Raw genomic sequence first — 27,586 nt, forward strand, 5'->3', positions numbered from 1 at the left:
AGATTAGAAAGGAAGAAATAGACCTGTCCCTATTTGCACATAACAAATAAAACTCCAAGGGAGCTACCAAAAAACTCCCAGAACTATTAACTGAGTTCAACAAGTTCACTGGTTATAAGATCAGCACATAAAATTCAATCACATTTTGATAAAGTAAAAATAAACATACAGAATTCAAAATCAAATATTGAAATTTAGTATTTCCTCCAAAATGAAATACTTAGGTATATATATTACGTAGTATATATACAGAAAAGCCTTCTGAAATAGAATAAAGTTGAACTGTATTTTCATTTAACATCCAATGGAGTATACAAAAATGCTACTGGAACTAATAATTGAAGTTAGCTAGATTATAGTATCCTACAAGGTCAACATATAACATACAAAAATGTCATATTAGCAAAGAACAATAAACATTGAAATAAAAATTATCATTTACAATCTCATCAAGAATATGAAACATGTAGTGACAAATTTGCCAAAGTATGTAAAAGGCCTGTCACTGAAAACTATAAAACATTGAGGGTTGTATGTTGTTTATGGATTAGAAGACATCACAGTGTTAGAATGTGCATTCTCAAAAAGAATACCTGAATTGTATCTATGTTTGTATTTGTGTAAAGTCGTTCCTTTGCCTTTCAATCTGTAGTTGACATGCACAGACCAAGTAGTGGTTCTCAAGTTGCTATTCTGCCATCTTACTATCTCCTTCAGTCCCTCCAAGTGCATTCCGTGTGTATGTGACCTTCTTCAGTGCTATAATAGGACATTTAACAGAGGTTGCTGTGTGCAGTACTGTATTTAGTGTTTTCATTTTAATTTTTCTAGGACATTAATTTATATGAAAATAAAAAGAATACTAAAAGAGAAAAAAATAGACTTACCACATTCCTAATCAAAATTTCAGCAGGCTTTTTAGTGAAAATTGACAAACTAATTCCATAGAAATTCAGAAGATTTCAAATAGCCAAAATAGCTTTGAAAAAGAAAATCAAAGTTGAAAGACTAATACTACTTGATCTCAGGATGTATAAAGCTATAGTCATCAAGACGGGGTGGTATTAGTGTAAAGACAGATTTATAGATCAACAGAACAGCATAGCAAAACCAGAAATAGACTAACACATATGTGGACAACTGATTTTCATTCAACAGAGATGCAAAGGCAATTCAGTGGAGAAAGTATATGTCTTTTTTTCTCCAACAAGTGTTGGAACAACTGGATAAAATAAACACAACTTGCTCCATACATCACACTGTAATCAAAAATTAACTCAAAATGATACATGGACCTAAATGTAAAACCTAGGTTTTTTCCCCTCCTAGAAGAGAACATATGAAAAGCCCTTTGAGACCTTGTGTTAGACCAAAAAAAATTTTATTAGGATATCAAAAACATAGTCCATATAAAGCAATAAACTCAATAAATTTGATTTAATCAAAATTTTAAGTTTCTCTTTAAAAAACAATGCTAAGATAACTAAAAGATAAGTTGTAGACTTGGAGAAAATGTTTTGAATTGTATTCATTGTATTGTATTGTATCCAGAATATATTAAGATTATTAATATAATCTTAAATATATTAAGATTTCTCAAAACTCAAGGAAACAAAAAATGGGCAAAAGATTTGGACAGACACTCTACCAAAGAAGATAAATGCACTTCAAACAAGATCATGAAAGGATGCTTAATAACATTAATCATTAGGGAAACACAATTAACCATAATGAAATACCACTATACGCTATTAAAATGGCTAAAATTAAGACAACTGACCTTATCAAGTTTTTACAATGATATGGAGGAACTAGAACTCTCATATATTACTAATGGGAATGTAAACTAGTGCAATCATTTTGGAAAACAGTTTGGTCATTTCTTGAAAAGTTCAGCATCACCACCCATATGATCTAGCCATTCCACTCTTGTTCACTGACCCAAGAGAAATGAAAGCAAATATTCATATGAAGATTTGTGCACAAATGCTCATAGCTTTAGTATTTATCATAGTTCAGACCTGAAAATTCAGATGTCCATCTACAGGTGACTAAATTTTGGATTTGGTATATAATTGAATACTCAGTTCAGTTCAGTCACTCAGTCATGTTTGACTCTTTGCGACCCCATGAATCACAGCATGCCAGGCTTCCTTGTCCATCACCAACTCCTGGAGTTTACTCAAACTCGTCCATTGAGTCAGTGATGCCATCCAGCCATCTCATCCTCTGTCGTCCCCTTCTCCTCCTGCCCCCAATCCCTCCCAGCATCAGGGTCTTTTCCAGTGAGTCAACTCTTCCCATCAGGTGGCCAAAGTACTGGAGTTTCAGCTTCAGCATCAGTCCTTCCAATGAACACCCAGGACTGATCTCCTTTAGGATGGACTGGTTGGATCTCCTTGCAGTCCAAGGGATTCTTAAGAGTCTTCTCCAACACCACAGATCAAAAGCATCAATTTTTCAGCGCTCAGCTTTCTTCACAGTCCAACTCTCATATCCATACATGACCACTGGAAAAACCATAGCCTTGACTAGACGGACCTTTGTTGGCAAAGTAATATCTCTGCTTTTTAATATGCTGTCTAGGTTGGTCATAACTTTCCTTCCAAGGAATAAGCATCTTTTAATTTCATGGCTGCAATCACCATCTGCAGTGATTTTGAATACTACTCAGCCATAAAAATGAATGTACTGTTGATTCATGCTATATCATGGGTGAATCTCAAAATAATTATGAAAGTAAAGTAAACTGGACATGAAAAGATGATATAATGTATGATTCCATTTAAATAAAATTCCATAAAGCAACTATACTCTAATAAAAATTAATTTAAAATAAGTAAGGGTTTCCATTTGGGTAATTTAAAAAGTTCTTGAACTAAATAATAGTGATGGTTGCACAATATCGTAAATGTGCTTAATGCTACTGAGGTGAACACACTTTAAAAATGGTTAAAATAGTAAACTTTATGGGTATTTTGCTGAAAATACATATAGACCTGCTGAAAAAAATAAACAGACAAGTAAAATTCCAGAAAATTGAAACTGATAGTGACAGAAAGTAGATGAATAGCTGCTTGTTTTTTGAACAGGGGCTAAGAGGGAGGGCAGATCTACAGTGGGATACAAACAAACTTTATAGAGGGTAATGGATATAATTATTATCTTGACTGCAGAGGTGATTTCACAAGTGTGAATGTCAAACTATTCAAATGGTACACTTTACATACATTCAGTTTGTTGTTCAGTTGCTAAGTCATGCAACCGCATGGACTGAAGCACACCAGGCTTCCCTATCCTTCACTATCTCCTGGAGTTTGCTCAAACTCATGTCCACTGAGTCAGTGATACCATCCAACCATCTCATCCTCTGTTGCCCCCTTCTCCTCTTGCCTTCAGTCTTTCCCAGTATCAGGGTCTTTTCCAAAAAGTCAGTTCTTCTCAGCAGGTGGCTAAAGTATTGGAGCTTCAGCTTCAGCAATCAGTCCTTCCAATGAATATTCAGGGTTGATTTCCTTTAAGATTGACTGGTTTGATCTCCTCATAGTCCAAGGGACTCTAAGAGTCTTCTCCAGCACTACAGTTCAAAAGCATCAATTCTTCAGCTATCTGTACATGACTACTGAAAAAACCATAGCTTTGACTATACGGACTTTTGTCGGCAAAGTGATATCTCTGCTTTTTAAAACACTGTCTACGTTGGTCATAGCTTTCCTTCCAAGGAGCCAGTGTCTTTTAATGTTATGACTGTAGTCACTGTCCACAGTGATTTTGGAACCCAAGAAAAGAAAATCTGTCTCTGCTTCCACTTTTTTCCTCTTCTGTTTGCCATGAATGATGGCAGTGGATGCCATGATAGTTTTTTGAATGTTGAGTTTTAAGCCAGCTTTTTTACTCTTCTGTTTCACTCACATCAAAAGGCTCTTTAGTTCTTCTTCATTTTCTGCCACACCTCGATTAGGCTGTCTAAAAAAGAAATAAGAACTACATGAAGTTCTTTAGATTCTTCTTTTCCTGATACAGTTGGTTTTTTGTTAGAAATGTTTGGAATCTGAACTTTCATATAATCTTGCAATGTGTTTACTTATTTTGGCAGGATGAAGATCTGACTCTTTTAATTAAGGAAATGGAGCAAGGACGCAATGACCTAGAGAAGGTGCAAGACCTTTACTCAGAGTCATTGGTCATGGACTGGTGGTACAATGCAGAAAAGGATGGAGACAAGTGAGCATGGCAAAGCGCCCACTTCCCCATCACAGAGGTCCTCTTGGGTGCTCTGCTGGGTCTCTTTACCACTTCTTTCTACAGTGCTTTGTGAGAGTTCTTTCAAAAATACATAGTATGATTATGTTAGGATTTTTGTTTAAGCAAAGGGGACTTATAATCTAACAAATTAATGATTGCCTTACAGAAGCCACAAACTCATCCTTTTTTTAATTTTGATTTTGTTTTGGTCATACCAAGTGGCATTGCTATGGGATCTGAGTTCCCCAGCTGGGGATCCACCCTGTCCCGTGGAAGTGCAGAGTGTTAACCACTGGACCGCCAGGGAAGCCTCACATACTCGTCCTCAAGGCCCATGTTCTCCTTAAGGGTGCCTCATCTGCACCCAGTGCGGACGGCCCCCACCCCACCACGGCCCACAGAGGGGGCGAGCAGAGTAGGGGTGCACTGCTGTGAGGATTTGACTCAGGGCCACGGCTGGAGCCACTTAGCATGCATGCGCGCCTTGGAGAAGGAACTGGTAACCCACTGCAGTGTTCTTGCCTGGAGAATCCCAGGGACGGGGAGCCTGGTGGGCTGCCGTCTGTGGGGTCGCACAGAGTCGGACACGACTGAAGCATCTTAGTGGGGGCAGCAGCAGGAGGCTCAAGGTCTGGACCTGACTCTGTGTGGCCTTTGTGAATCCCTAACTTCTCTCCACACCTGTTGATTGCTGTGGGTCTCAGTTTCTTCCTCTTTAAGATGATGTGGTGGTAGGGTAGGATTTGAGATGGATGATTTTTCAGGTCTTTCCCCATGCTATATGCTATTAATAATACGTCTAAAATCAAAACCACCCCAGCATTCAGTAAGTGTGTCAAATCTTACATGATTTCACATTGTACAGATATTCAGGCATCATAGCATTCATGTATCACAGCATATAAATACCCTATCAGGAATGGAAAATAAATTTATGGTTACCAAAGAAGATAGTAGGGAATGAGGGCAGTTTGGGATTAACAGTGGGAGGAGTTTTGAATTAACAAATATACACCATTATATATAAAACAGAATAACTTTATTCTGGGCTTCCCTATTGTAAACAACAAGGACCTACTGTATAGCACACTCAATATTTTGTAATAACCTATAATAATGGAAAAGAATCTGAAAAGTTTATATATATGTGTGTATATGTATATGCATAATGTATGTATAACATATATATACATAATATATGTAATATATGTATAAAAATGTGTGTGTATATATATATGCATATACATATACATATGTATATATATATAAAAAACTGAATCACTTTGTGCACTTGAAACTAACACAACACTGTAAATTAACTATACTTCAATTTAAAAATGACAAACAAGAAATGCCCCATCAGGAGTATATCTTTTTACTTAGAAGTGAAAGAAAAAGTGAAAGTGAAAGTTACTCAGTCGTGTCAGACTCTTTGTGACCTCATGGACTGTAGCCTACCAGACTCCTTGGGATTCTATGGACAAGAATACTAGAGTGGCTTGCCATTTCCTTCTCCAGTTTTCTAAATGAATATCCACAAAATAGAATCTCTTTTAAGGGCTGCATAATTAACTTAAAGTGAAAGTTGGTCAGTCGTGTCCAACTCCTTGTGACCCCATGGACTATACAGTCCGTGGAATTCTCCAGGCCAGAATACTGGAGTGGGTAGCCTTTCCCTTCTCCAGGGGATCTTCCCAACCCGGGGATCGAACTGAGGTCTCCCTCATTGCAGGCAGATTTGTGATAGCAAAATGGAAAGAAGATGAAAATATGTATTAGTCAGAATTTCTTCATCAAAATTCACTGTCTTCCTATTAGCAAATTTAGCATTTAATAAATGCCCTTCAGGAACAAAGAGAAAAATAAAAACATTCCTAGACAAAAAATAACTGTAGCTAGCAGACTTACCCTTAAAGACTGAACACAGGAAGTTCCTCAAATTTTTTCTTTCACCATCTTTGTCTACTTTTTAACCTAAAACAGGCATCAAAAAGAGATTTGTTCCATGGTTTCAACCCCAGAAAAATGTGCAAAACCTCACGCTGTTGTCAAATCATCACGAATGCCGAAAATACCAGAGGACCCATCAAGTCAAAAGATTCAGGGAAAGAAAGTGCTCCACGCAGGTATCTGTAAACAAAATGTTTGAATCTCGTGACTGGTTTTCCTTCAGTACAAGAAGGTATTAACAGGAATAAAGGAGGAATAAAACTAAAGCCTCATAACATTTTAAAAGAAGCCTAAACTTGTGTTTGTTAAACTGAAGTTATTATTAAAGTAATTGTATATTCCCATGCAGTTGTGAGAAATCATACAGAGAGATCCTGTATACCTGCTCTTCACCCAGCTACCCACAATGGTCACATGTTGAAAAAAAAAAGTTCAGTTTTGCAACCAGGATATTGACATTGATGCAATCCACAATCTTAGTCGGATTACCCCAGTTTTACATGTGTTCATGTGTGTGTGTGTACTTCTCTGATTTTATCACATGTGATTTCATATTCCCCCCTCCCTACAGTCAAGACACAGAACATTTCCATGACCACAAAGATCCCTGGCCTTGCTGTTTTATAACAACACCCATTTCCCTCCAACACCCTTTCCCCAACTAGTGGGAACTACTAAGTTCTCCATTTCTAAAATGTTGTCATTTCAAAAACGTTATGTAAATGGAATCATACAACACATAACCTGTGGGTTTTGGCTTGTTTCACTCAACATATTTTCCCCCCGGACTCATCCAAATTTTTATAGGTATCAACACTTCAGTCCTCTTCATTACAGAGCATGTGATATGGATGCTCCAGAGTTGGTTTAACCAGTCATCTGTTGACGGACATCTGAGTTGTTTCTAGTTTGGGGCTGTTACGAATAAAGCAGTTCTAAACATTTTTGTACCTGGTTTGTGTGAACATAATTTTTCATTTCTTTAATATAAAGCCCAGGAATGCAATTGCTGATTCATATAGTATTGAATGTTTAGTTTTGTAAGAAGCTGCCAGACTATTTGCTGGAGTGACTGTGCCACTTCATATTATCACAGTAATCAATGAGTGATTCAGTTTCTCTACATTCTTGCCAGAACTTGGTATAGATTGTCATAAATACTTTTTATTTTGAAGGGCTTCCCTAGTGTCTCAGTCACTAAAGAATCTGCCTGCCAATGCAGGAGATGCAGGTTCAATCCTTGGGTTGGGAAGATCCCCTGGAGGAGGAAATGGCAGTCCACTCCTGTGTTCTTGTATGGAAAATTCCATGGACAGAGAAGCCGGGCAGGCTACAGTCCATGGGGTTACAAAGAGTCAAACACGACTGAACACACACACACATACGCACATACACTTTTTAACTGTTCTGATAGGCGTGTAATATCTCATGGTGGTTTTTACTTGCATTTCCCTAATGACTAGTAATATGGAACATCTTTTTATGTGCTCATCTGTAATCCTTATATCCTCTTCAATTAAATGTCTGCACACATGGGCTTTGCGCGTATTCTATAAGGATCGTTTGTTTTTTATTGGTGAATTTTGAGAATTCACTCTCATGGTCTCAAAATGGCTGCTCCACTTCTAGGCTCTCAGAACAGAACTTGTTCATATATAGGGGACTTAACTGTATTTGGAACAATTACAAATGGTATTGATTTTTTAATATAGCTTGCCACATGTTTATTGTTAGTGTATCAATATGTGATTCGTTTTGTGCGTTGATCCCATAATGGACAACCTTACAGAATTCACTTAATGGTTCTAGGAGTTTTTTTGGTTTTGTGGGTTTTTAAAAATGAAAGAATAAACTAAGACCTTTTCCAAAAAAAAAAAAAATAAATAAAATAAAAAAATAAAAAAAATAAAAAAAATAAAAATTTTGATGTATGTGTGAATTCCTTACCATTTTCACATACACAATGTGTTATCTGCAGATTGGGACAGTTTTATCTTTTTTTCCCAATCTTTTTGGCTTTATCTCTTTTTCTCGCCTTGTTGCAAAAGCTAGAATATCCAGTAGTATGTTTAATTAGGATGATGCTCACCTTGCCTTTGTCTTGGTCTTAAAGGGGAAAGATATTCAATTTTTCACCAGTAAATGTGACTTTAGCTGTAGGTTTTTTGTACATACTCTTAAGTTGAGGAAGTTCCCCTCATTCCCAGTTTTCTGAGTTTCTGTCATGAATTAGTACTGGATTTTGTCAAATGCTGTATCTACATCAAATGATATTTTGTTGCTTAGTCGCTAAGTTGTGTCCAACTCTTTTTGATCTTACGGACTGTGACCCACCAGGCTCCTCTGTCCATGGGACTTCTGAGGCAAGAATACTGGAGTGGATTGCCATTTCCTTCTCCAGGGCATCTTCCCCACCCAGGGACCTCCTGCACTGGCAGGCAGGTTCTTCACCATTGAGGCACCAGAGAACAGTGAAAGTCACTCAGCTGTGTCCAGCTCTGCAACCCCATGCACTGTGGAGTCCATGGAATTCTCCAGGCCAGAAGACTGGAGGGGGTAGCCTTTCTCTTCTCCAGGGGATCTCCCCAACCCAGGAATTGAACCGGCTCTCCCACATTGCAGGAGGATTCCTTACCAGCTAAGCCATTTGATCTCTCAAATGAGAGATCATGTATCATATGATTTTTCTTCTTTATTCTGTTGATTTGGTGGATTACATTAATTGCTTTCAAATGTTTAAGCAGCCTCATATGTTTAGAGCATCTCCAACTTGGCCTCAGTGTTTATTTCCAGTGCTTTTAAGTGTAACTCTGCATGGTTTTTGTAATGGTTTCTCTGAGTATAACAGCCTATAAATGTGACTTAAAACACTCTTCTGGTATCAACATTTTACCACTTTTTTTGTGAGTGTGGAGATCTTACTTCAATTAGGTTTCTTTGCTGTCCCTAGTTTTGAATGTCATTGGCTTGAGTATCAGATGATGCTGTAATTTTTATTTAAATCACCAAATATAAGTCTCATGAAGAACAGATAATCTATTGTATTTACCATATTTTTTCTCTTTTGTTCTTTCTTCCTTTGTGATTCTCCAAAATTTCTTCTTTTCTCATTTACTTTCTGTTTGAAGAACTTCCTGTGTTCAGTCTTCAAGGGCAAGTCTGCTGGACACAATAATTTTCTTCTTTGTCTAGGAATGTTTTTACTTTCTCCTCATTCCTGAAGGACATTTTTGCCTTGTTCAGAATTTGCAGCTGATTGTTCTTTCCTGTCTGTAGTTGAAAACATAGTGCCTCTTCCTCAGGCCGCGTACACTTTAAATGTGGGGAAAAAAAAAGTCTGAAATTAGCTCAAACTGGTTCAAACTGCTGCTTCCCTCTAGGTGCTGGTTCCTTTCTCTCTGGCATGCTTTTTAAATTTTTTCTTTGTCTCTAATTTTCAAATGTTTAACTATAATGCATCTTGGCATGGATTTCCTTGGGTTTATTCTGTTTGGGGTTGCACAGCTTCTTGATTTGTATGTTGTATCTTTCACCAAATTGGGGGCACTTTCATCTATTACTTCTTCCAATAGTCTCTCAGCCTCACTGTTTCCTCTCTGTCTTGGGACTCTAATGATATGAATGTTGGATATTTTGCTATTATCCTACAGACCCCTGAGGCTCTGTTTATCTTTTCTTATTGCATTTTCTCTCTATTGTTAAAATTGGCTGAATTCCATTGTTCTGTTTCCAAAGTTTTCTGATACTACCCTCTGCTATTTTTACTACGTTATTGAGTTCACCCAAAATGTTTTTTATTTGTTATTTTTCAGTTCTACAATTTCCACTTGGAAATTTTTATAACTTCTATTTCTTTGCTGAGATTTTTCTATTTGTTTCAAGAGAATTTTATAATTAATGGCTGAACCTTTTTTCTGACAGCTTCTTTGAGAGCCTTGTCAGAGAATTCCAGCTTCTGATTCATCATGGCATTAACATCCTTTGATTGTTTTTTCTCCATCAAAGTGTGATTTTCTTGATTTCTGATATGATAGATTATTTTTTTACTAGTTTCCTGAATGTTCTGTTAGGGACCCTGGCTGCTATTTATATCTTTTATTTTAGATAGCAGTTGTCCTGTTTAAAGTTGACACATAAGTCTCACTTTGGCCTGCACTTGTGGGTTCTAATGGTGATTTCATTTTCACAGCCTTTGTGGTATCACTTTGGTGCTTGTTTCCCTGGTGTTATTGTGGCTCCCACTGATCCCTTTATGGTGCTTCCTGAGGGACCAGAGGAGTTTCCCCAGGATGCTGTATGTCTCTCAGTGAGGAAGGTTGTGATGGCTTCCTCTGCCATACACACACTGTCTCTTTTGTCTCCCCATGTCTCTGGGCAGAGGGGGAGAGCCTTAAACCCCTAGAGACCAAAGAAGTATTGTAGCTTGGTCCCTCTTTCATGATCTGTCCATTTGCCCTAGTGTCTCTGTCTTAAGCCCACAGGGACAAAGAGGATTCCCATTCTGGCCACTTGTGTGGCAACATCCCTTTTGCCATTCCTGCCTGGTTATTCCAATGAACCTGACTTTGCTAGAAATGCTACTTGCTACTCATCCTAAGTGTTTTAATGGCCTTTTGTCACTTGCACCATTTCATTTAGATTTGGGATTGTTGCTATTGTTAGGCAGCCGTGTGCCAAATTTTTATTCTGATTCACTTTCTAATTTAGAAGAATGATGAAATGTGGTGTTAGACCATACAGAGCTGCGGGAGTAGTTAAATGCGTGAATCCACTGCCAGATAAATATGTCTTCGCTCGTTACTTGCAGTTTGGGAATAGTACAGTTTTCATGTCTGGGAACTTTGGGAGCTAAATTTCATTTTCATTTGGATACATCTGTTGTTTCTACCCAGCAGTTGTGATCAAGATGGTCTGCTGGTATAGTGAAGAACAGAAGTTCACCTCTCCTATGTGGATTATTTGTCTCTTTTGCTCACAGACACAGCTCCTGAGAAAATTTATCCTTCCAAATTCCTTGTTACAGAGGCAGTGGAGACAGAAAACACCCTATTTGTTGCCTAGAAAAACAGTGACTATCACATAGCACACTCCTGACTCCATACATGGAAACTACTGGGGGTATCTTTCTGTGTGAGAGACAATGCAGATTATTAGCTAATTTTCACTCTAATTTCTTGTAGGAAAGGATAAGTCCCTTCTTGTTGAAAACAGGATACATTTCGTTTACAAATACTACATAAAGCTTTGGTACTACATAAAGGCCTCCAGATCACAAAGTACAGACAACAATTACAATTAGTGTGGTTTCTGTGATCCCATGGGGAAAGTAATCAAATGTCTTGGTGCAAATGCATTATCCTCTGAAGCAGTAATCCCCAACCTTTTTGGCACCAGAGACTTGTTTCATGGAAACCCATTTTTCCACGGATTGGGGTTGGGGGAGCGGGGATTGTTTTGGGATGATTCAAATGCATTTCATTTCTTGTGCACTTTATTTCTATTACTATTACATCAGCTCCATCTCAGATCGTTATGCATCAGATCCCAAAGATTGGGGAACCCTCCTCTAAAGCACACAGATTCAGTGTCATTATTTACTAAGTGTGTACTTGCTAGTTGAAAGGACACAACAGAGGGTAGAAAAGAATACAAATAAAAGTGTAGACAGCAGGTGTGGTGGGCAGAGCTTCTAAAATGACCTACAAAGAGGTCCCACTCTAAACCCCGCACTCTGTGAAGGTAATGGGCATCACTCCCCTGATTATGTTATGTGACCCTCAGCCAGGGTTTCTAGGAAAGCCCCGTGTACTCACATGAGCCCCTGAATGCGGGAGCTTTTTCCAGCTGGTGGCATAAGAGGAAGTCAGAGAGATTTTGGGCAAGAGGGGAATCAGTGTGCTGGCTTGAAGATGGAGGGGTCCATGAATAGGAATGGGGGTGATTAAGAAGCTGAGAGAGACCCCTACATAAGAGCCAGCAAGGAAGTGGGACCTAAGTCCTCCAACCACAGGGAAATACTTTCTGCCAACAAGCTGAAGGAACTCAGAAGCAGATCTCTATCCAGGAGGGGCAGAGCTTGAACTCAAATCAGTAGAATCTGACATTACACAGCATCTACTTGGTGGCAGCACTGTCCCCCTGACGGTTGGGAGACTAAACCTGCTTTCTTTTTAAAGGCTCCAAGGACATAGCTGCATCTCCTGAAGCACCTCCTTCCATCCCAAATTCCTTTAACCCTTCTCCCTGTGACACCCACAGAACCAACCAAAACCAGCCTGCTCAGAAGCCAGCTGTCCACCGTCAAGAGCTCAGCCTGCAGTGAGAGGAAGGACAGGATTTCCAATTCTAGCAGCTGGAACATGCCAGGTGACAGGGGTGAGCTACTGAGGGTCTATACATCAGGAAGCCCAAGCTGGTCACCCCTCCCCAGTGTGTCTTCTCCTGAAAGAGCTGAGGAGAGAGATTTTGAGGGGAAACAAATCATTTTTAAGTGAGTCTAGATTTCTACCTCTTCAAAGGACTCCCTTGTAAATCAGGTTGTCTTGCTTTAGTGAACTGGACTTCCTTAGGGCCAGACTTGCATTTATCATTCCCTGGTTATTTAATACACCTTTGGCTCATATAACCACTGACACTAGTGGTGGTGCTGGCTGCCACTCCGTGTTTTGAATTTGAAAACCTAATACCTCACAGTCGGTTTATTTTCTTCCATTCATTCACAGGTGGCACCATCCAACGAGCCCCTCTCTGATCCATGTTGTCAGCCTGTTGGGGGCTAAATAGGAGGAAAATTCAACTTTTCCACTCAGTTTTTATTGATAATATCATTATTTTTAAAATAGTAAATTTAAAGACTTGATTTCCTAAAATTTTAATTCCTGTAGCACTTTTCCCCGTGTTTCATAGAGTTCATAAATAATAAGCCCCCGGCTAAGCACACACATCCACACAACCCCTTAAATAGTAGGAAGCGCACGAGGGACAAATTTATACCCGCTCTTACTGAGTCATAGCTTAATCAAACCCTGTGTTCTTCAGTGCTGATCTGTGGGGTGCCTTTTCCTCAATTTTAATTAACCTTCCATATTTCCTAAATCTGCTATGTGCACAGTCCTTTAAAAGGATTATCGTATGATGACTTGGATGTGATTTCTTAGGCATTTAACTAGCTCACTCCTAAACACCCCTTCTTCTACTAATTCAATTAGCTAATATTGCTTTTCATTTGTAAATCCAAGCTTATATAAAAATAGACATTAAAAATTCCAAATAATAGTTTGAAAATTTGAACTTACAGCTAAACAGAACTTAGTAGGGATTTTGGTTTTCCACATAGAGCTGAGGAATCAGGGACCAAACTGTCAAAAACTGAAATGTTGAACGAGGCTGTCCTATGTAGTCTGGGGGGAGTCTAATGAGGGCAACACTGAACAATTTTTGGCTCATGGCATTCTTATTTGACATTTAGAAGATACATTTTCTGGAGTGTGAAGAATGAGGCCGTCTCATCCTTCCATAGAGAGAGATCTCAGTGGGTATGGGGTACCCACCCTATTACCCATGTATCAGCCTTTAGTGTCCATTGCAAATTCATCTTGCCTAGAATCCACTCTGAGAGATTAGCTGTCGGAAATATAGTCCATTTATTAGTCCTCAGACACAACTGAACCCAGAGATGAGTGCGATCCTTTTGCACTTTGATATGAACCCCACATGTGAGGAAATTATACAGCTTCCATTTTCTTTTCTACAGAAATGGGCATCCTGCTGACAAATGAGTTTCCAGATGACAAGTCATTAGAAAGATTGACTCGAGAAGGAAGCCAAGTTTATGACCAAGAGTGAGTACTTCAATTTTACTAGGACAGGCTTGTTATGTTTTTGTTTGATGTGTCTTAAAACATCATGGTCTCATGTTCTTAGTTCTGCAGGAATGTCTTCAGCATCCTGGCTCAAGATCCATGGCTTGGCGGCCAAGAAGCTCACCATCATGGATGCTTTGTCCATGGCTGCCATTCCCCACAGCTCCACCTACGTCCCTGTTCTGGACAAGCACGTTGTTTCCAAAGTCTTTGATGAGGTAAAACTGATTTCCTATATGTCCCTGCTTGATGTACTTTTCGTTTCTTGCTTACATAGAAAGTAGTTCACTTAATGTCTTGTACAGTTGTAATAGAAATGTATTTCAGCCATTGGGAAAAAATTATTTGTAAAGACAGTGAAAAGTAGAGGGAGAAGCTCTTAAGCATTTTTGCTTCTAAGCTGAGAAGAAATTGGCCTTTGTTGGGTTGGCAGTTCACGGCTCCTTGCTAATGGCAGTGTGGAGCTGCAGAAATGTCTGAAAAGCCCCTAGGTCAGAGTCACAAGTCATGAGAGAATATCATTCAATATCAAAGGTCAGGGAGAACTTGTGGGAAATTATGATCCTCCTTTGCTTACCTTCTCTTCCTAAGTACAGTGGCATCTTCTCCATCATAAAAGTCTCCAAAGGAAAAAGTCAAAAGGAGGGAGGTAGAGAGAACCACCTGGGGCTGAGAGAGAGAAACATGTTGAGTGATTTTCGAGAAGGAAAAAAACTGGAAGCGTATCAAGGGTTCTGTTTAGAAAGCAGAGCCAAGGGAACAGGATATACATTTTTTCCTGTGCATTCCACCATGGGCACTTATGCTCAGGGCCTTCTGTGGCATTGTAAATTCTCACCACAAGCCTGTGGGCACATAGTGCACACATGCTGTCCTCATTCCATTATCGGTAAGAGCAAGAGTCATGGCAATGAAGGAAATGATCCTGCAGTAAATTCCAATTTCACCCTCAGAGCACACTTACATCTTTTGTTTATTATTTTCTCTAACTGGAAGAGACCCTCAACTAAAGAAAAGAATGGGAAAACAATGACTGAAAAATATAAACCCTCTGGGTGAGATATATAGCTTTTATATTTGGACCTAACAGTTTTTCGGAAAAGTAGACAAAAAGTAGAACGGAGCTGAAAAGAAAACGTGAATCTTCACCTACTTCACTGATAATTTTAATTTGCTTTCACTCCAGTGTCCTGTGTGCAGCCACATCTGTCTGGGTAGAATTGTAAAGCATCGTTTGCTTTTGTCCCCAGCCATTTGTTTCATTCATGACTTATATATGGGCTGTTTCTTCTTCTGGAACACAATGCTGTTTTGGTTTTCATGTTTCCTGGACCCACATCAAATCCATCACCTTGGAAATGAAGTGTTGAGCAGAGAGGTTGCCCTGGCAACCCTTCATTACAAGATGCTAACTGGCATGTTCAGTTTTCAGTGGACCAGATAACTTTAACCTTAGCTCTTTCAAAAAAATTAATTCATCATCAAGTCATATACAGAGTAAAACTGCTTTAACTACTTGATGAATCTGGAATTTAAAGCTCTTTATTGCCAATTGCTTTGGGAAAAAAAGAATGTGGAAACAGTTGTTTTTGCATCATTGGAAAAGCCACTCCAACATCACACATCATCCTGTCTTTAACAGCATCTCATCAAAGCTTCCTGCTTTGCTCTAATCTGGGTCCAGCACATAGCTTTGTGATCAGGTAGCCTGGGCTGGCACCCCATCTCTGTCCCTTACTCCTGACAGGCCATGGCAAGGTCTTTAATCAGGTTTGTGAGGAGCCCTCTTGCTAGGTTCTTTTTTTAAATACTTATTTTTTATTAATTTATTTGGCTGCACCGGGTCAGTTGTGTCACATGGGATCTTAAGTTGAGGCATGTGGGATCTAGTTACCTGACCAACGATTGGCAAGCCCAGGCTCCATGTGTTGGGAGCGTGGAGTCTTAGCCACTGGACCTCAGGAAAGTCCCTCATACTAGGTTCTGAGAGAAGCATTTTATCTCATCAAAGTGTCTGATCTAAAACTTACAGCAATCTAGTGAGGTGACTATTTATCTTATCATTTAGCTGATGAGGAATGTTAGGGATGCTGCTAAGGGCATAACATTTTGCTGCTTTCAAATATAATAGCATTGAAAACTGTGTTGATAGAAAAATTAATTAAAGATTTAAAAGGACAGTTAATACAAAAACTGTATGTATTCATTGTGTAGAAAATTTGGAAAATACAGGTAAGTAGAAAAGAAAGAAACATTAGAATATAATTTCTCACAGATGAAGTATTTGATGACTGTCTGATCAAAGCTTTTTCATTATATACATTGTCTTTTGTTCTCTGTTTTGTTTTACAAAATGAAGTTGAACTGAAGATACTCTGTGCCTTGATTTTTACTCAACAATCTATTTTGAACATCATTCCATACCAGAAAATTTCATTCATAAAATTTACAAATTCAAATTTCATTTATAAAATTTACATTAAAAAATGATCTTTTTATTTTAAGTTTAGATTGAAGTTTGTGAGATGTAACCTACCCTGTTGTAAGTAATGTATTTTTGTGGGTTTATGAATGATCTTATTGGCACACCTCTTTGCCAGTTAATTTTGTGGCCCTGCCTTCAGTTTGCTCTATGGAAACCTGGAGATGTTTCTATTTAAAAAGCAGCGGTTTGGGACTTACCCAGTGATGCAGTGGCTAAAGACTCTCCCTTCTGATTCAGGGGGTTCCGGTTTGATCCCTGGTCAGGGTACTAAGATCCCACATGCCATGGAGTGTGGCCCAAAAGTAAATAAACACAACTTGTTTAAATAAATAAATACAAGCAGAGGTTTAAGCTTTAGCACTCAGAAATTTGTACAACTACGAAGCCACTGCACCTGTGTTCAGAGTCAGCCATGCAGATGTGTCCAGCCTTTGCATTTTCATTACTCACATCCAGTCAGACCTCTTCTTGCCCAATCTGGCAGCAAGCTCTGGGATATGTATAGGAACAAATGATTTAGTTGAAAAACAGTGAAGTTGTTGAATTCAGTCAGTGTCGAATGATAAATATATAAACACCAGTTTGCACCATTTTCTCATTTTCAAAATGATTGCTTATAAACACAGCCAGAATGTGGTCTGGTCGAATTCTTCCTGGACTACTCTAACAACTAATAACAGTGCCTACAGTTCAGAAAGGCAATGCCAAAGAATCTGAGAACTCACCTCACATGCTAGCAAAGTAATGCTCAAAATTCTCCAAGCTAGGCTTCAACAGTACGTGAACCGAGGACTTCCAGACCTTCAAGCTGGATTTAGAAAAGGCAGAGGAGGTCAAATAGCCAACAGCCATTGGATCATAGAAAAAGCAAGGGAATCCCAGAAAAACATCTACTTCTGCTTCATTGACTACACCAAAGCCTTTGACTGTGTGGATCACAGAAAACTGTGGAAAATTCCTAAGGAGATGGGAATACCAGACCACCTTACCTGCCTCCTGAGAAACTTGTATGCAGGTCAAGAACCAACAGGTAAAACTGGACATGAAACAACGAACTGGTTCCAAATTGGGAAAGGAGTACGTCAAGGCTGTATATTGTCACCTTGCTTATTTAACTTATATGCACAGTACATCATGAGAAATGCCAGACTGGATGAAGCACAAGTTGGAATCAAGATTGCTGGGAGAATTATCAGTAACCTCAGATATGCTGATAACAGCACCCTTATGGCAGAAAGCAAAGAGAGCCTCTTGAAAGTGAAAGAGGAGAGTGAAAAAGCTGGCTTAAAACTCAGCATTCAAAAAACTAAGATCCAGTCCCATCCTTTCATGGCAAATAGGTGAGGAAACAATGGAAACAGTGACTGACTTTATTTTCTTGGGCTCCAAAATCACAGTAGATGGTGACTGCAGCCATGAAATTAAAAGATGTTTGCTCCTTGGAAGAAAAGGTGGTTTTTCCAATAGTCATGTATGGATGTGAGAGTTGCCATAAAGAAAGCTGAACACTGAAGAATTGATGCTTTTGAACTGTGATGTTGGGGAAGACTCTTGAGAGTCCCTTGGACAGCAAGGTGATCAAACCAGTCAATCCTAAAGGAAATCAATCCTGAATATTCACTGGAAGGACTTATGTTGAAGCCGAAGCTCCAGTACTTTGGCCCCCTGATGTAAAGAACTAACTCATTGGAAAAGACCCTGTTGCTGGGAAAGATGGAAGGCAGGAGCAGAAGGGGAAGACAGAGGATGAGATGGCTGAATGGCATCACCAGCTCGATGAACATGAGTTTGAGCAAGCTCTGGGAGTTGGTTATGGACAGGAAAGCCTGGTGTGCTGCAGTCCATGGGGTCCCAAAGAGTCGGACATGACTGAGCGACTGAACTGACTGACTGACAGTTCTGTGCCCCACTTTCTTCATTTAGCATATCTTCTGCACATATTTCCTTGTAATGACTGTTTTGGGATGAATTTTAATAGTTGTACTAATGTTCAGTAACATGAATTACTTTAGCTATTCCCTGCATTATTGGACAGTTTACTTGGAATTTTGAGAGTGCCTGTTTTCCTAATCTTAGCTGTCACTTAGAGCAGTAGCATTAAAAACAAACAAAAAACCCTGCCTGCTGCTAACGGGAAATGGTACTCCAAATTTAACTTTTTTTCTTTTATTGTTTGAGAATAGTTTTTTATGTAATCTAAATGTATCTCTTAAAATTTTGCTTACATCATTCACATTCTTGGCAAACACGTCTTTTAAAATAGCAAAGTTATGCTCATTTCATGCCTCAATCACCAAGAACTCAAATCTGGTGGACTTTAAGACACAGTATTTTACAATATAGATAAACTTCTAAAAATGTTGGAGCTTTAGCCATTACTTGAATTTATATAATTTTAATCTTTTACATATTCAGAAAATGGTTACTTTGCACATGCATTGTGTTTTAGAAACTAGTATTTTTTAATAGAGTAAAAAACTACAGAGTTCAGTGGAGAGGAAAGCCAAGTAACAAAACTGCATTTCACTGTCTGTATCTCTGGAAGGATTGAATGAGAAAATATATAGAGGGCTTAGGACCTGGCAGACAGCAAAAGATAAACACTATTATCATTATTGATAAAACTATTTTTAATAGACTATTAAAACTATTCTCAACTATTGATAAAATTATTGGTTAAGGTGTGTCTCTGGTCTAACAGTGGGAAAAATTCTAGCAGAATCAGCCCAAATTGAGGCTATCCAAGGATTCAGCAATTATAGTCAGTGACACTCTCTCTCTGCCCCTTCTCCTTCCCTGACGTCTTACCTCCTCCTTTCTCCCTCTGCTCTTCCTCCCTTGTAGTTACAATCTCACACAGACTGTGATTATCATTAATTTGGTAAGGCTTCTAGGTTGATCTCAAGAGGATTAAAATAGGCGATACCTTGAGGCTCCCTTTTATTATCAAATACTGTTCAGAAGGGCCCTGCCATAAGTTAGTAATGCTTGATTTCCATTATAAGAGGTAAAAAGTAAAACATGTTCAAAGGACATGTTACCAAGTGGTTTCATTCCCTTTCAAGCAATGTCAGTTTCCTCATTAACTACACTCCCCTCCCCACCTGCCTCCCTACAGAAGCTGAGCAGCCAAGATTCTGATCATCCAAGTCCCTGTAAGAATACCCTTTATGACCTCATAGTCACACCAAACTTGGCATCATAAAGAGAATGTCCCATGGGACCTTCAGCTGATCACCATGTTGTAAAAACTAAGACCACAGACTGACGGTGTGGAGTATGACTTTGTCTTTCCCTCAATCTGCACGCAGAAAGGAATGAGAGTGGGTGCACATGAGCCAAATTTGAACTGCTACCACCCTGAAGTCCAAGATGGCCATGCAAGGCATGAGATCCAAACCCACGAAAGAGGGAGGTAGAATGTTAAACAAAGGGTTTTCTTTACACACCTTCTGGCAGGGGTCCAGCAGATCCTGGTGAAGTAGTATAATGTTGCTAAATATTTTGTGGTATTGATTTGCAGTTGAGCCATAAGTTGGCAATTTGAAGAGCTATTTATAGACGTCTAGAGGGAACTTTTCCCCAGGAGGGATAAGAGTGTAGGATCTTTCACTTTTTTGAGGCTGTTTCTTTCCTCTAAAAGTTTATGTGGTATTTTAAAAGATGGTGAGTTTTGTTTGTGTTTTTTTTTTTTCACTTTTGTAAATTTCTTTCAATTTTCAAAGTGCAGTCTACTCACCTTTATTTTTTATTTGATTTGATTGACTGATTGACTTTTGGCTGCACTGGGTCGTCATTGCTTTGCACAGGCCTTCTCTAGTTGCGTCGCGTGGGCTTCTGTTGTTTCAGAGCATGGGATCTAGGGCGCGTGCACTTAGTTGGTCTGTAGCATGTGGACCCTTCCCTGACCAGGGATCAAATCCATGTCCCCAAAATTAACAGGCGGATTCTTAACTGCTCGACCACCTCGACTCACCTTTTAACCCACTGTTCTGGCTCCTCTTGGACAAAGCTTGCTTAGAGGTCACGTGATGGATTCTTTTGTCTGACAAGTAGCAAGGATTGACTATTCAGCCTAACTTATTGCTTCCTTCTCAGTTTCCTAAATCTTTGGCTGTTTTGTTTGTCTTGGTCTTGAGGTTTTAATTGCAAAATCAACATACATAGTTTTCAATTTCAGTGTCTTTTTTTTTCATGATGTTATTTTATTATTCAAAATATTGTTCTTTTTCTCATCCATTTGTTTTCATGGCACATCTGTTTGTTCTTACACCTTCTTATGACTGTTCTATCTTTGAGCAACTTAATCACTAATTTTAATCATAATTAATATGAAACTATTGTTAGGTGGTCATAAAATTAATTTCTACTCAAGTGAATTGATATTCAGATTGTTGATTTGCTCAGCTACCATTTGGGGCATTAGTGTGTGTTTAGGAATTTTAGTTTGTTTTCTCATTTTTAATAAGACTTTTAAAAAATCTGTTTTTTCCTCTGCCTTCTTTTTTTGCAGTTACCTAAATGCATCCCCTTACTCCCTGGTCATTGGCATTTAGAGCTCTTATTACATGATGATACTGGGCTAGTGCAGATTGAGGGTGGCTTGGTTTAGTTCTTGGTTGTGAAGCTACACGAGCGTTCTCTCTCATCAGGCAGGGCCTTCTTGCAGGGGTGAGAGAACCTCATGCTAATGCCAGCTTCAGGCACTAAGCCTGACGCAGAGTCCCACTTGCTTCCTGGGAGTTGAGCTTTCTCTACCCCTGCCATCTTTGGACACAAGAGTCAACAAACCTGCAACTTCAGTCCTGCTGATGTGTTCAACTTTTTCTCTATAGAAATATATTGATGCATCTTTCTTTTACTTTCTTTCCTTCTTCTTTTCCTTCTTTTCTTTTTATGCATTTTTCTTAAATAATAACAATATAATTTTTGTATGATTTGGAGGCAAAGGGAAATATGAACTCTGTATCATCTGGAATGAAAGTAAAAATTTACTTCTTAAAAGTGATTGCCCATATTTCTAAAATGCCTACATGCTCCTTGTGGTTGGAATCACATGCAGTATTGAAGCACCACTGTATCTCAGTATTTCTCCTGTTAGACTTTCTTTTGCATGTAAATATTAAGATATGGAATATACCTTTTGAGGAACATACATTTATTCCTTTATCAACAGATATTTGTACAGTGCCAGGCCCTGTTCAGGTGACAGAAATAAAGTGGTGAATGAAACAAAGTTCCTGCTCTTAGGGAGCTTACATTCCTAAAGAGGGATAAGTGAAAGTCACTCAGTTGTATCCAACTCTTTGCGACCCCATGGACGCATGGGGTCACATGGTGTCGACCCCATGGATGCATTGTATAGTCCATGGGATTCTCCAGGCCAGAATACTGGAGTGGGTAGCCTTTCCCTTCTCCAGGGGATCTTCCCAACCCAGGGATTGAACCCTGCTCTCCCACGTTGCAGGCTAATTCTTTACCAGCTGAGCCACAAGGAAGCTCAAGGAGAGGGGTAAGTAATATGCAAATAGGTAAAAGTGAAATATTGGGCTTCCCAGGTGGCTCAGTGGCAAAGAAACTGCCTGCCAATGCAGGAGACCCAGGTTCGCTCCCTGGGTCGGGAAGATGCCCTGGAGAAGGAAATGACAGCTACTCCAGTATTCTTGCCTGGGAAATCCCATGGTCAGAGGAGCCTGGTGGGCTACACTCCACGGGGTCACAAAGGAGCTGGACACAACTTAGCAACCAAGCAGCAACTAAAAGTAAACTATTACAGGTCCTGTTAACATAGCATGGAGTCAGAGACATCCCCAAACCCAGAAAGAAGCAAGTGTCAGATGCAGACAGAATTCAGAACAATGCCCTCTCATTCTGGCACGCTACTGTTCTTAGAGAGCATGGTTTCAGTGATCACTAAGCCGTCTTTACATGTATAAGAATCCCTTACAAATTGATAAGGAAGATGGCCCAAAGATATTACCTAATCATATATTCTCAAGAGAAAATAAAATTTAAAATAAGTATGTGAAAAAGATGTTGAATCCAACTGAAAAGTGAAAGTGTTAGTCACTCAGTCGTGTTTGAGACTTTTGAGACCCCATGGTCTCCAGCCCGCCACACCCCTCTGTCCATGGAATTCTCCGGGCAAGAATACTGGAGTGGGATGCCATTCCCTTCTCCAAGGGATCTTCCCGACCTAGGAATTGAACCCATGTCTCCTGCATTGCAGGTGGATTCTTTACCATCTAAGCCATCAGGGAGGAACCTAACTAGTCATTCACAAAATAGCAGCAATGAGATTCTATTTCTTATTGCTCATGCCCATCAATTTGACAGAGTCTTATGAAGAGAATAGTTGACTCTGATTAGGGTTTCCTGAAATAGTTTTTTGAGGTGATGGTTATTTTTAAAATATGTAGTTTTAAAAATTAGAAGGAAAAGGTTAGCAATGATATCTCTGATTTTTATTTCTTTGTTTTTGATTTCATTTTCTAATTTCTCTAAAGTATTGATTTTCTAGCCAGAGAAACATATTGTACAACCATTAGATTAAGTTTTGAAGGTACATGTTAAGTGACACTTTTCTTTGACATTGGCGTATAGGTGTTCCCTCTGGCACATGTGTGCAATGACACAAATAAGATGACTTTAATTAACCCCCAAGGAGTGAAGCTCAATATCTACAAGCAAAAAGTGGAACAGGCAATTAAGTCCTATGAAAAGTGAGTATTACCCCTGGCTACTCTTTAATGAATGTGGAATTTGTTTTTGCTTTTCTCTTGTTTTAGCTTAAATTTTTCATCTAGGGCAGCTATTTAACAATAGTGAAGTTGCTCAGTCGTGTCCGACTCTTTGCGACCCCATGGACTGTAGCCTTCCAGACTTCTCCCTCCATGGGATTATCCAGGCAAGAATACTGGAGTGGGTTGCCATTTCCTTCTCCAGGGGATCTTCCTGACTCAGGGATCGAACCCAGGTCTCCTGCATTGCAGGCAGATGCTTTAAACCTCTGAGCTACCAGGGAAGCCCATTTAACAATAGTCCATGAGAAATATTAACAGCAGCCCCAGCTAACAGATGGGCTTCCTCTATGCCTGCACTGCATTAAGTGCATTACCTGAATGTGCCCAACAGGCTTTTCAAGAAACCGTCTTCCCTTTCCAAACTCTGTAGACATCTCGGGTTTCCATAAACTCTTTTTTCTTTTTTTACAGATTTTTAAAGATTTTCTTTTGGTGTGGACCATTTTTTTAAGTCTTTGTTGAATTTGTTACAACACTGTTTCTATTTTTTATGTTTTGGCTTTTTGGCCACAAGGGATATGGGACCTCAGCTCCCGGATCAGGGATCGAACCCCAGCCCCCTGCCTCGGGAGGTGCAGTTTTAACCACTGGACTGACAGGGAAGTCCCTCCATGAACTCTTAAAGCTTTGTTTTTAGCCGAGTGAACTGGACCATTTTAGCATTTAACTTTCTGTAAAGTGACTAATAAGACACCACAATAATGATATAATTTACTTAAACAATTTTTAAATCAAAAGCAAGATGATGACCAGGTTGACTACAGTGAAAACTGTACCCTTAAATAGTCACTGTGTTCATGCTGAGTTAGGGGGCCTCTCTTCACAAGGGCAGATAACCCAGGATTTGGCAGGCAACTGCCAGGCTGGAGGAGATCCAGGTGGGAAAGAAACCCAGGGTCCTTGAATCCCAGCCCCTTCCTGGGGCCTGGCTCCTTCAGACCTGACCTGGGAGCTCATCTCAGAGTGGAGATTATGGCTCTGTGGCTAGAATCTCATCCTCTCCCAGCTCTCTAATCACCTCCCCACCCTGCCCTGTAGCATTTAATTACTCCTTGTGCACACTCTTAATTAAACTTTGAGCTACCCAGCTCCTCCAGGCAAGTTCTTATTCTTGGTTCTGGAAGCTGTGCAATTGGGTTTTCATTCACTACCATGTGGTTGAGGAAAATCAAAGTAAGCAAAAGTGAACAGGGCTCAGGCCAGCCTTACTGATCTACTGTCATTTTTTAGTGTGTCTAGTGTGTGTTCAAAAAAGTATTGGTTTGGTCCCAAAGTTTGGATTTTTCCATTACATGTTACAGAAATACCCAAATAGACTTTTTTGACCAACTAAATAGAAGATCTGACTTCTTGCCACTTGGAGTGCACAACCCAGCCCAGAGACTGGCCTTTCTGCACTAGGCCCATCTCAGGCGTCTCCAAATCTGCTTACACTTGACCTTCTTCTGCTACCCTCACCTAAGAACTGAGGCTGTGTTGCATGGGCTCCTTCTGTTGCCTCAGGGCTTTTCTGAGTCTTTGTGGGCCCTTCATTTCCCTCCAGGGCAGGCTGAAATCACCCAAGGGTCACCCTCCCTGCTGGGCCAGAGACTTTGCTCTGTCTGGTCCTCTTCTCTGCCTCTTCCTCTGCACCAGGCAGGCCTTCCCTTGCCTCCAAGCCACTCTCCTGCCCACCCACCCAGCTGTCCTCTCTCGTCCCTTCTTGCCTCAGCACCAGTGGCCACCCCCTACCAGAGGCCCTTCCCCAGCGACTCTCCAGCGGCCTCTCTGACTGTGGTGCTTGGGAGTACTCCCAGCTCCAACACAAGCCTGCCTCTCCCCTGCGAGGATGTCAGCCCCCCAAGGGCAGACTCTGGGCTGCTGGCTTTCCCCGTCATCTCCTCTTCCTAGCAGGTGTCACTATATATATTTTGACTGTTGGAATTTAGTTTGAATTTGATCTAATTCAGGTTTAATTATTGAAATTCATCTAGTTCAGTTATATAAAATATAATGATATCATTTATATTGTAATTTAATTTGCTTGACTCATTCAAATATTTGAGTCCTGTGACTACCTGGTCTGTGAAAGCCTGCTACAGGCCACAAGCTGGGGCTTTGAGGTCAGACAGCTCAGGGGTTTCATTCTTGGCTCTGACAGTTGCTTGACAGGTCATGTGACACTTGTGAGCTTCAGATTCCTTATTTGCAAAGATCTGGTTCACAGGGCGGTTTGAAGGTTATGTAAATTATATACATAAAGAGCGACTAATGTTAATTACTTCCCTCTTTCATTCCCTGAATCTGCTGACACTAAAATAACCATAAATACACGGGATGGAAGAGTCAAATAGTTCTTTCCACTGAGATGATCCTTTCCTGAGAATTTCCAGAAGGACAGAGACCCTCCATTCCCAGGCAGAAGAGAGTCCTTCATTCATGGCAAAACCAAAATACAGACCTAGTAGTGCTCTGTCCCAGTTCTTACTTCCAATAATGAATCTAGAAAAGCCTTTCATACCCTCAGAGGAATATTATACCATATTGTTATTAAAATAATAAAATAGTAAATATTATTAGCATTAACTTTAATATGATTAATATTGATTGAATGTGTATTATTTGGTATCATTAATTTGATGTTTATTTTAAATGAATTATTTATTTAATATTGTTTTTAATAATATTAACATTCATATTATATAGAACAAAGCTTCTGATCTTTTGTGTTTAATAGTATTTGTTTGCTGGTATAAATGTCAATTGCCTTTTCCATCTTGCCCCGTCTTTCTAAAGCTATGCAGACTATGAAAAGTAGTTAGTGAAACTTATTTATCCCCATCTCATCCCCAATGAAACATTTCTAAGGAGTTTCCCACCACAGGTAAGCCAGATATAACTCTAAGCGTATGGTTGGGGATGACCAAGTAAGTTGGAAGCTCACAGTCCTTTGGTCAAAGTAGTTACACACACTTGCTATTTTGGTCACACCTAATTCCCAGGTATAGGAGTCCTTGTGTTTTAGTATTTTAAGAATTGCAGGAGCAGTTTTGACTTTGTGTGTCTGCACATAAGCTCTGAGGATATCAGTGCTGGCTAAATTCTCAGGTGATTTTTCTGCAGCTGTGTTCATGGTGAACCTGAGATCAAGTTTGACTCCTAAAAACAGAGGAAGATTGTGGTTTATCAAACCCCAGTATCCTGGACGGCCCACATCCCACACTTTTAAAGGCTTTCCTGTGGCTGCCTTCCACACCAGTGGAGCCAGGATTCATATACTCTCCACTGCCCTCAATTCATGCCTGCTTGCTTTTTCTGTGTGCTTTGAAATAGCTCAGTGAAGATGGCAAATGGAGGAATAATAGGGGTTATGAAAATACCCTCATAGGAAAATATTTTCTGAAGAAATAAATTAAAATTAGAGACGGGGGACTTCCCTGGCAGTCCAGTGGTTAGGACTTCTCACTTCCAATGCAGGGGTTGCGGACTCAATGCCTGGTGGGGGACTAAAATCCCACCTGCATGCAGCATGGCCAAAATAGTAATAAATAAAAACACTAACCTTTGAACACTTAGTACATGACAGGCACTGTGGTAAGCTTTTTTTTTTTTCATTTAAAAAATAAAATTAGAGACATGTCATAGCTAATTGGACCCACATTCACCAACCATTCCTGAATTTCTAAGTCTCCCTCTTCTTCAGAACCTGGAAGGAATGAGCCTTAGTTATTTCTGATCACTTTATACATACTGCTCATTTAATCCCCTCAATGCCAGGAGTAAGTGGTGTTATCCTTGTCTTATTGGTAAGAAAGCAGTTTTCAAAAGTTATGTAACAGGGATTTCCCTGGTGGTCCAGTGGTTATGAATCTGCCTTGCAATGCAGGGGTTGCAGGTTCGATCCCAGGTTGGGGAACTAAGATCCCACATGCCACGGAGTAACTAAGCCTGAGTGCTTTAGTGCCAGCTACTGAGCCTTTCATGCCACAACTAGAGAGTTCAAGTGCTGCAAATAAAGCCTGACACAGACAAATAAATGAATATTTTTTAAGTTATGTAATAGGATCACACAGCAGTAAAGCAGAGCCTCTGAGATCTGAACCCAGACCAGTGTCTCTGCCAAGCCCTGTCTACACTCCCAGCCTCTCTCTTCCATTGCCTCCACTTTCAAGGTTTACATTTTTAAATATTTTAAATAGTTTTTTATTTTCCATAAATGCACACAAGCTTTAGAAGCCCTCGTCATTGTTTAATCAACCACA

At 39.6% G+C, this 27,586-nt stretch overlaps 1 protein-coding gene and 1 long non-coding RNA gene across 12 annotated transcripts in view; one reads left to right on the forward strand and one right to left on the reverse strand.

Annotated features, from left to right (window-relative positions):
* The window catches only part of VWA3B (von Willebrand factor A domain containing 3B), a 174,552-nt gene that overhangs the window by 94,935 nt on the left and 52,031 nt on the right, over positions 1-27,586 (forward strand). For 10 of the 11 annotated variants that reach the window (XR_011490444.1, XR_011490443.1, XR_011490440.1 and 7 more), the window contains 6 exons: positions 4,097-4,224; positions 6,229-6,371; positions 12,454-12,570; positions 13,949-14,036; positions 14,119-14,275; positions 23,146-23,264. Coding sequence is in view for 1 of the 11 variants with exons in the window: in XM_070474633.1 (XP_070330734.1) it covers positions 4,097-4,224; positions 6,229-6,371; positions 12,454-12,570; positions 13,949-14,036; positions 14,119-14,275; positions 23,146-23,264 (752 nt within the window). In the remaining 10 variants the exon portion in view is untranslated. The remainder of the gene's footprint in view (positions 1-4,096; positions 4,225-6,228; positions 6,372-12,453; positions 12,571-13,948; positions 14,037-14,118; positions 14,276-23,145; positions 23,265-27,586) is intronic. The other variant, XR_011490442.1, reaches the window with a different exon arrangement.
* Positions 14,030-19,669, reverse strand: LOC110144105 (uncharacterized). The gene is made up of 3 exons (XR_011490458.1): positions 19,351-19,669; positions 16,937-17,032; positions 14,030-14,726 (listed from the first exon to the last, which is right to left on the reverse strand). It is a non-coding gene; the product is annotated as an uncharacterized lncRNA (long non-coding RNA).

The sequence above is a fragment of the Odocoileus virginianus genome, chromosome 2 (assembly GCF_023699985.2).
Source record: "Odocoileus virginianus isolate 20LAN1187 ecotype Illinois chromosome 2, Ovbor_1.2, whole genome shotgun sequence".
In the NCBI taxonomy this organism is placed as follows: Eukaryota; Metazoa; Chordata; class Mammalia; order Artiodactyla; family Cervidae; genus Odocoileus; species Odocoileus virginianus.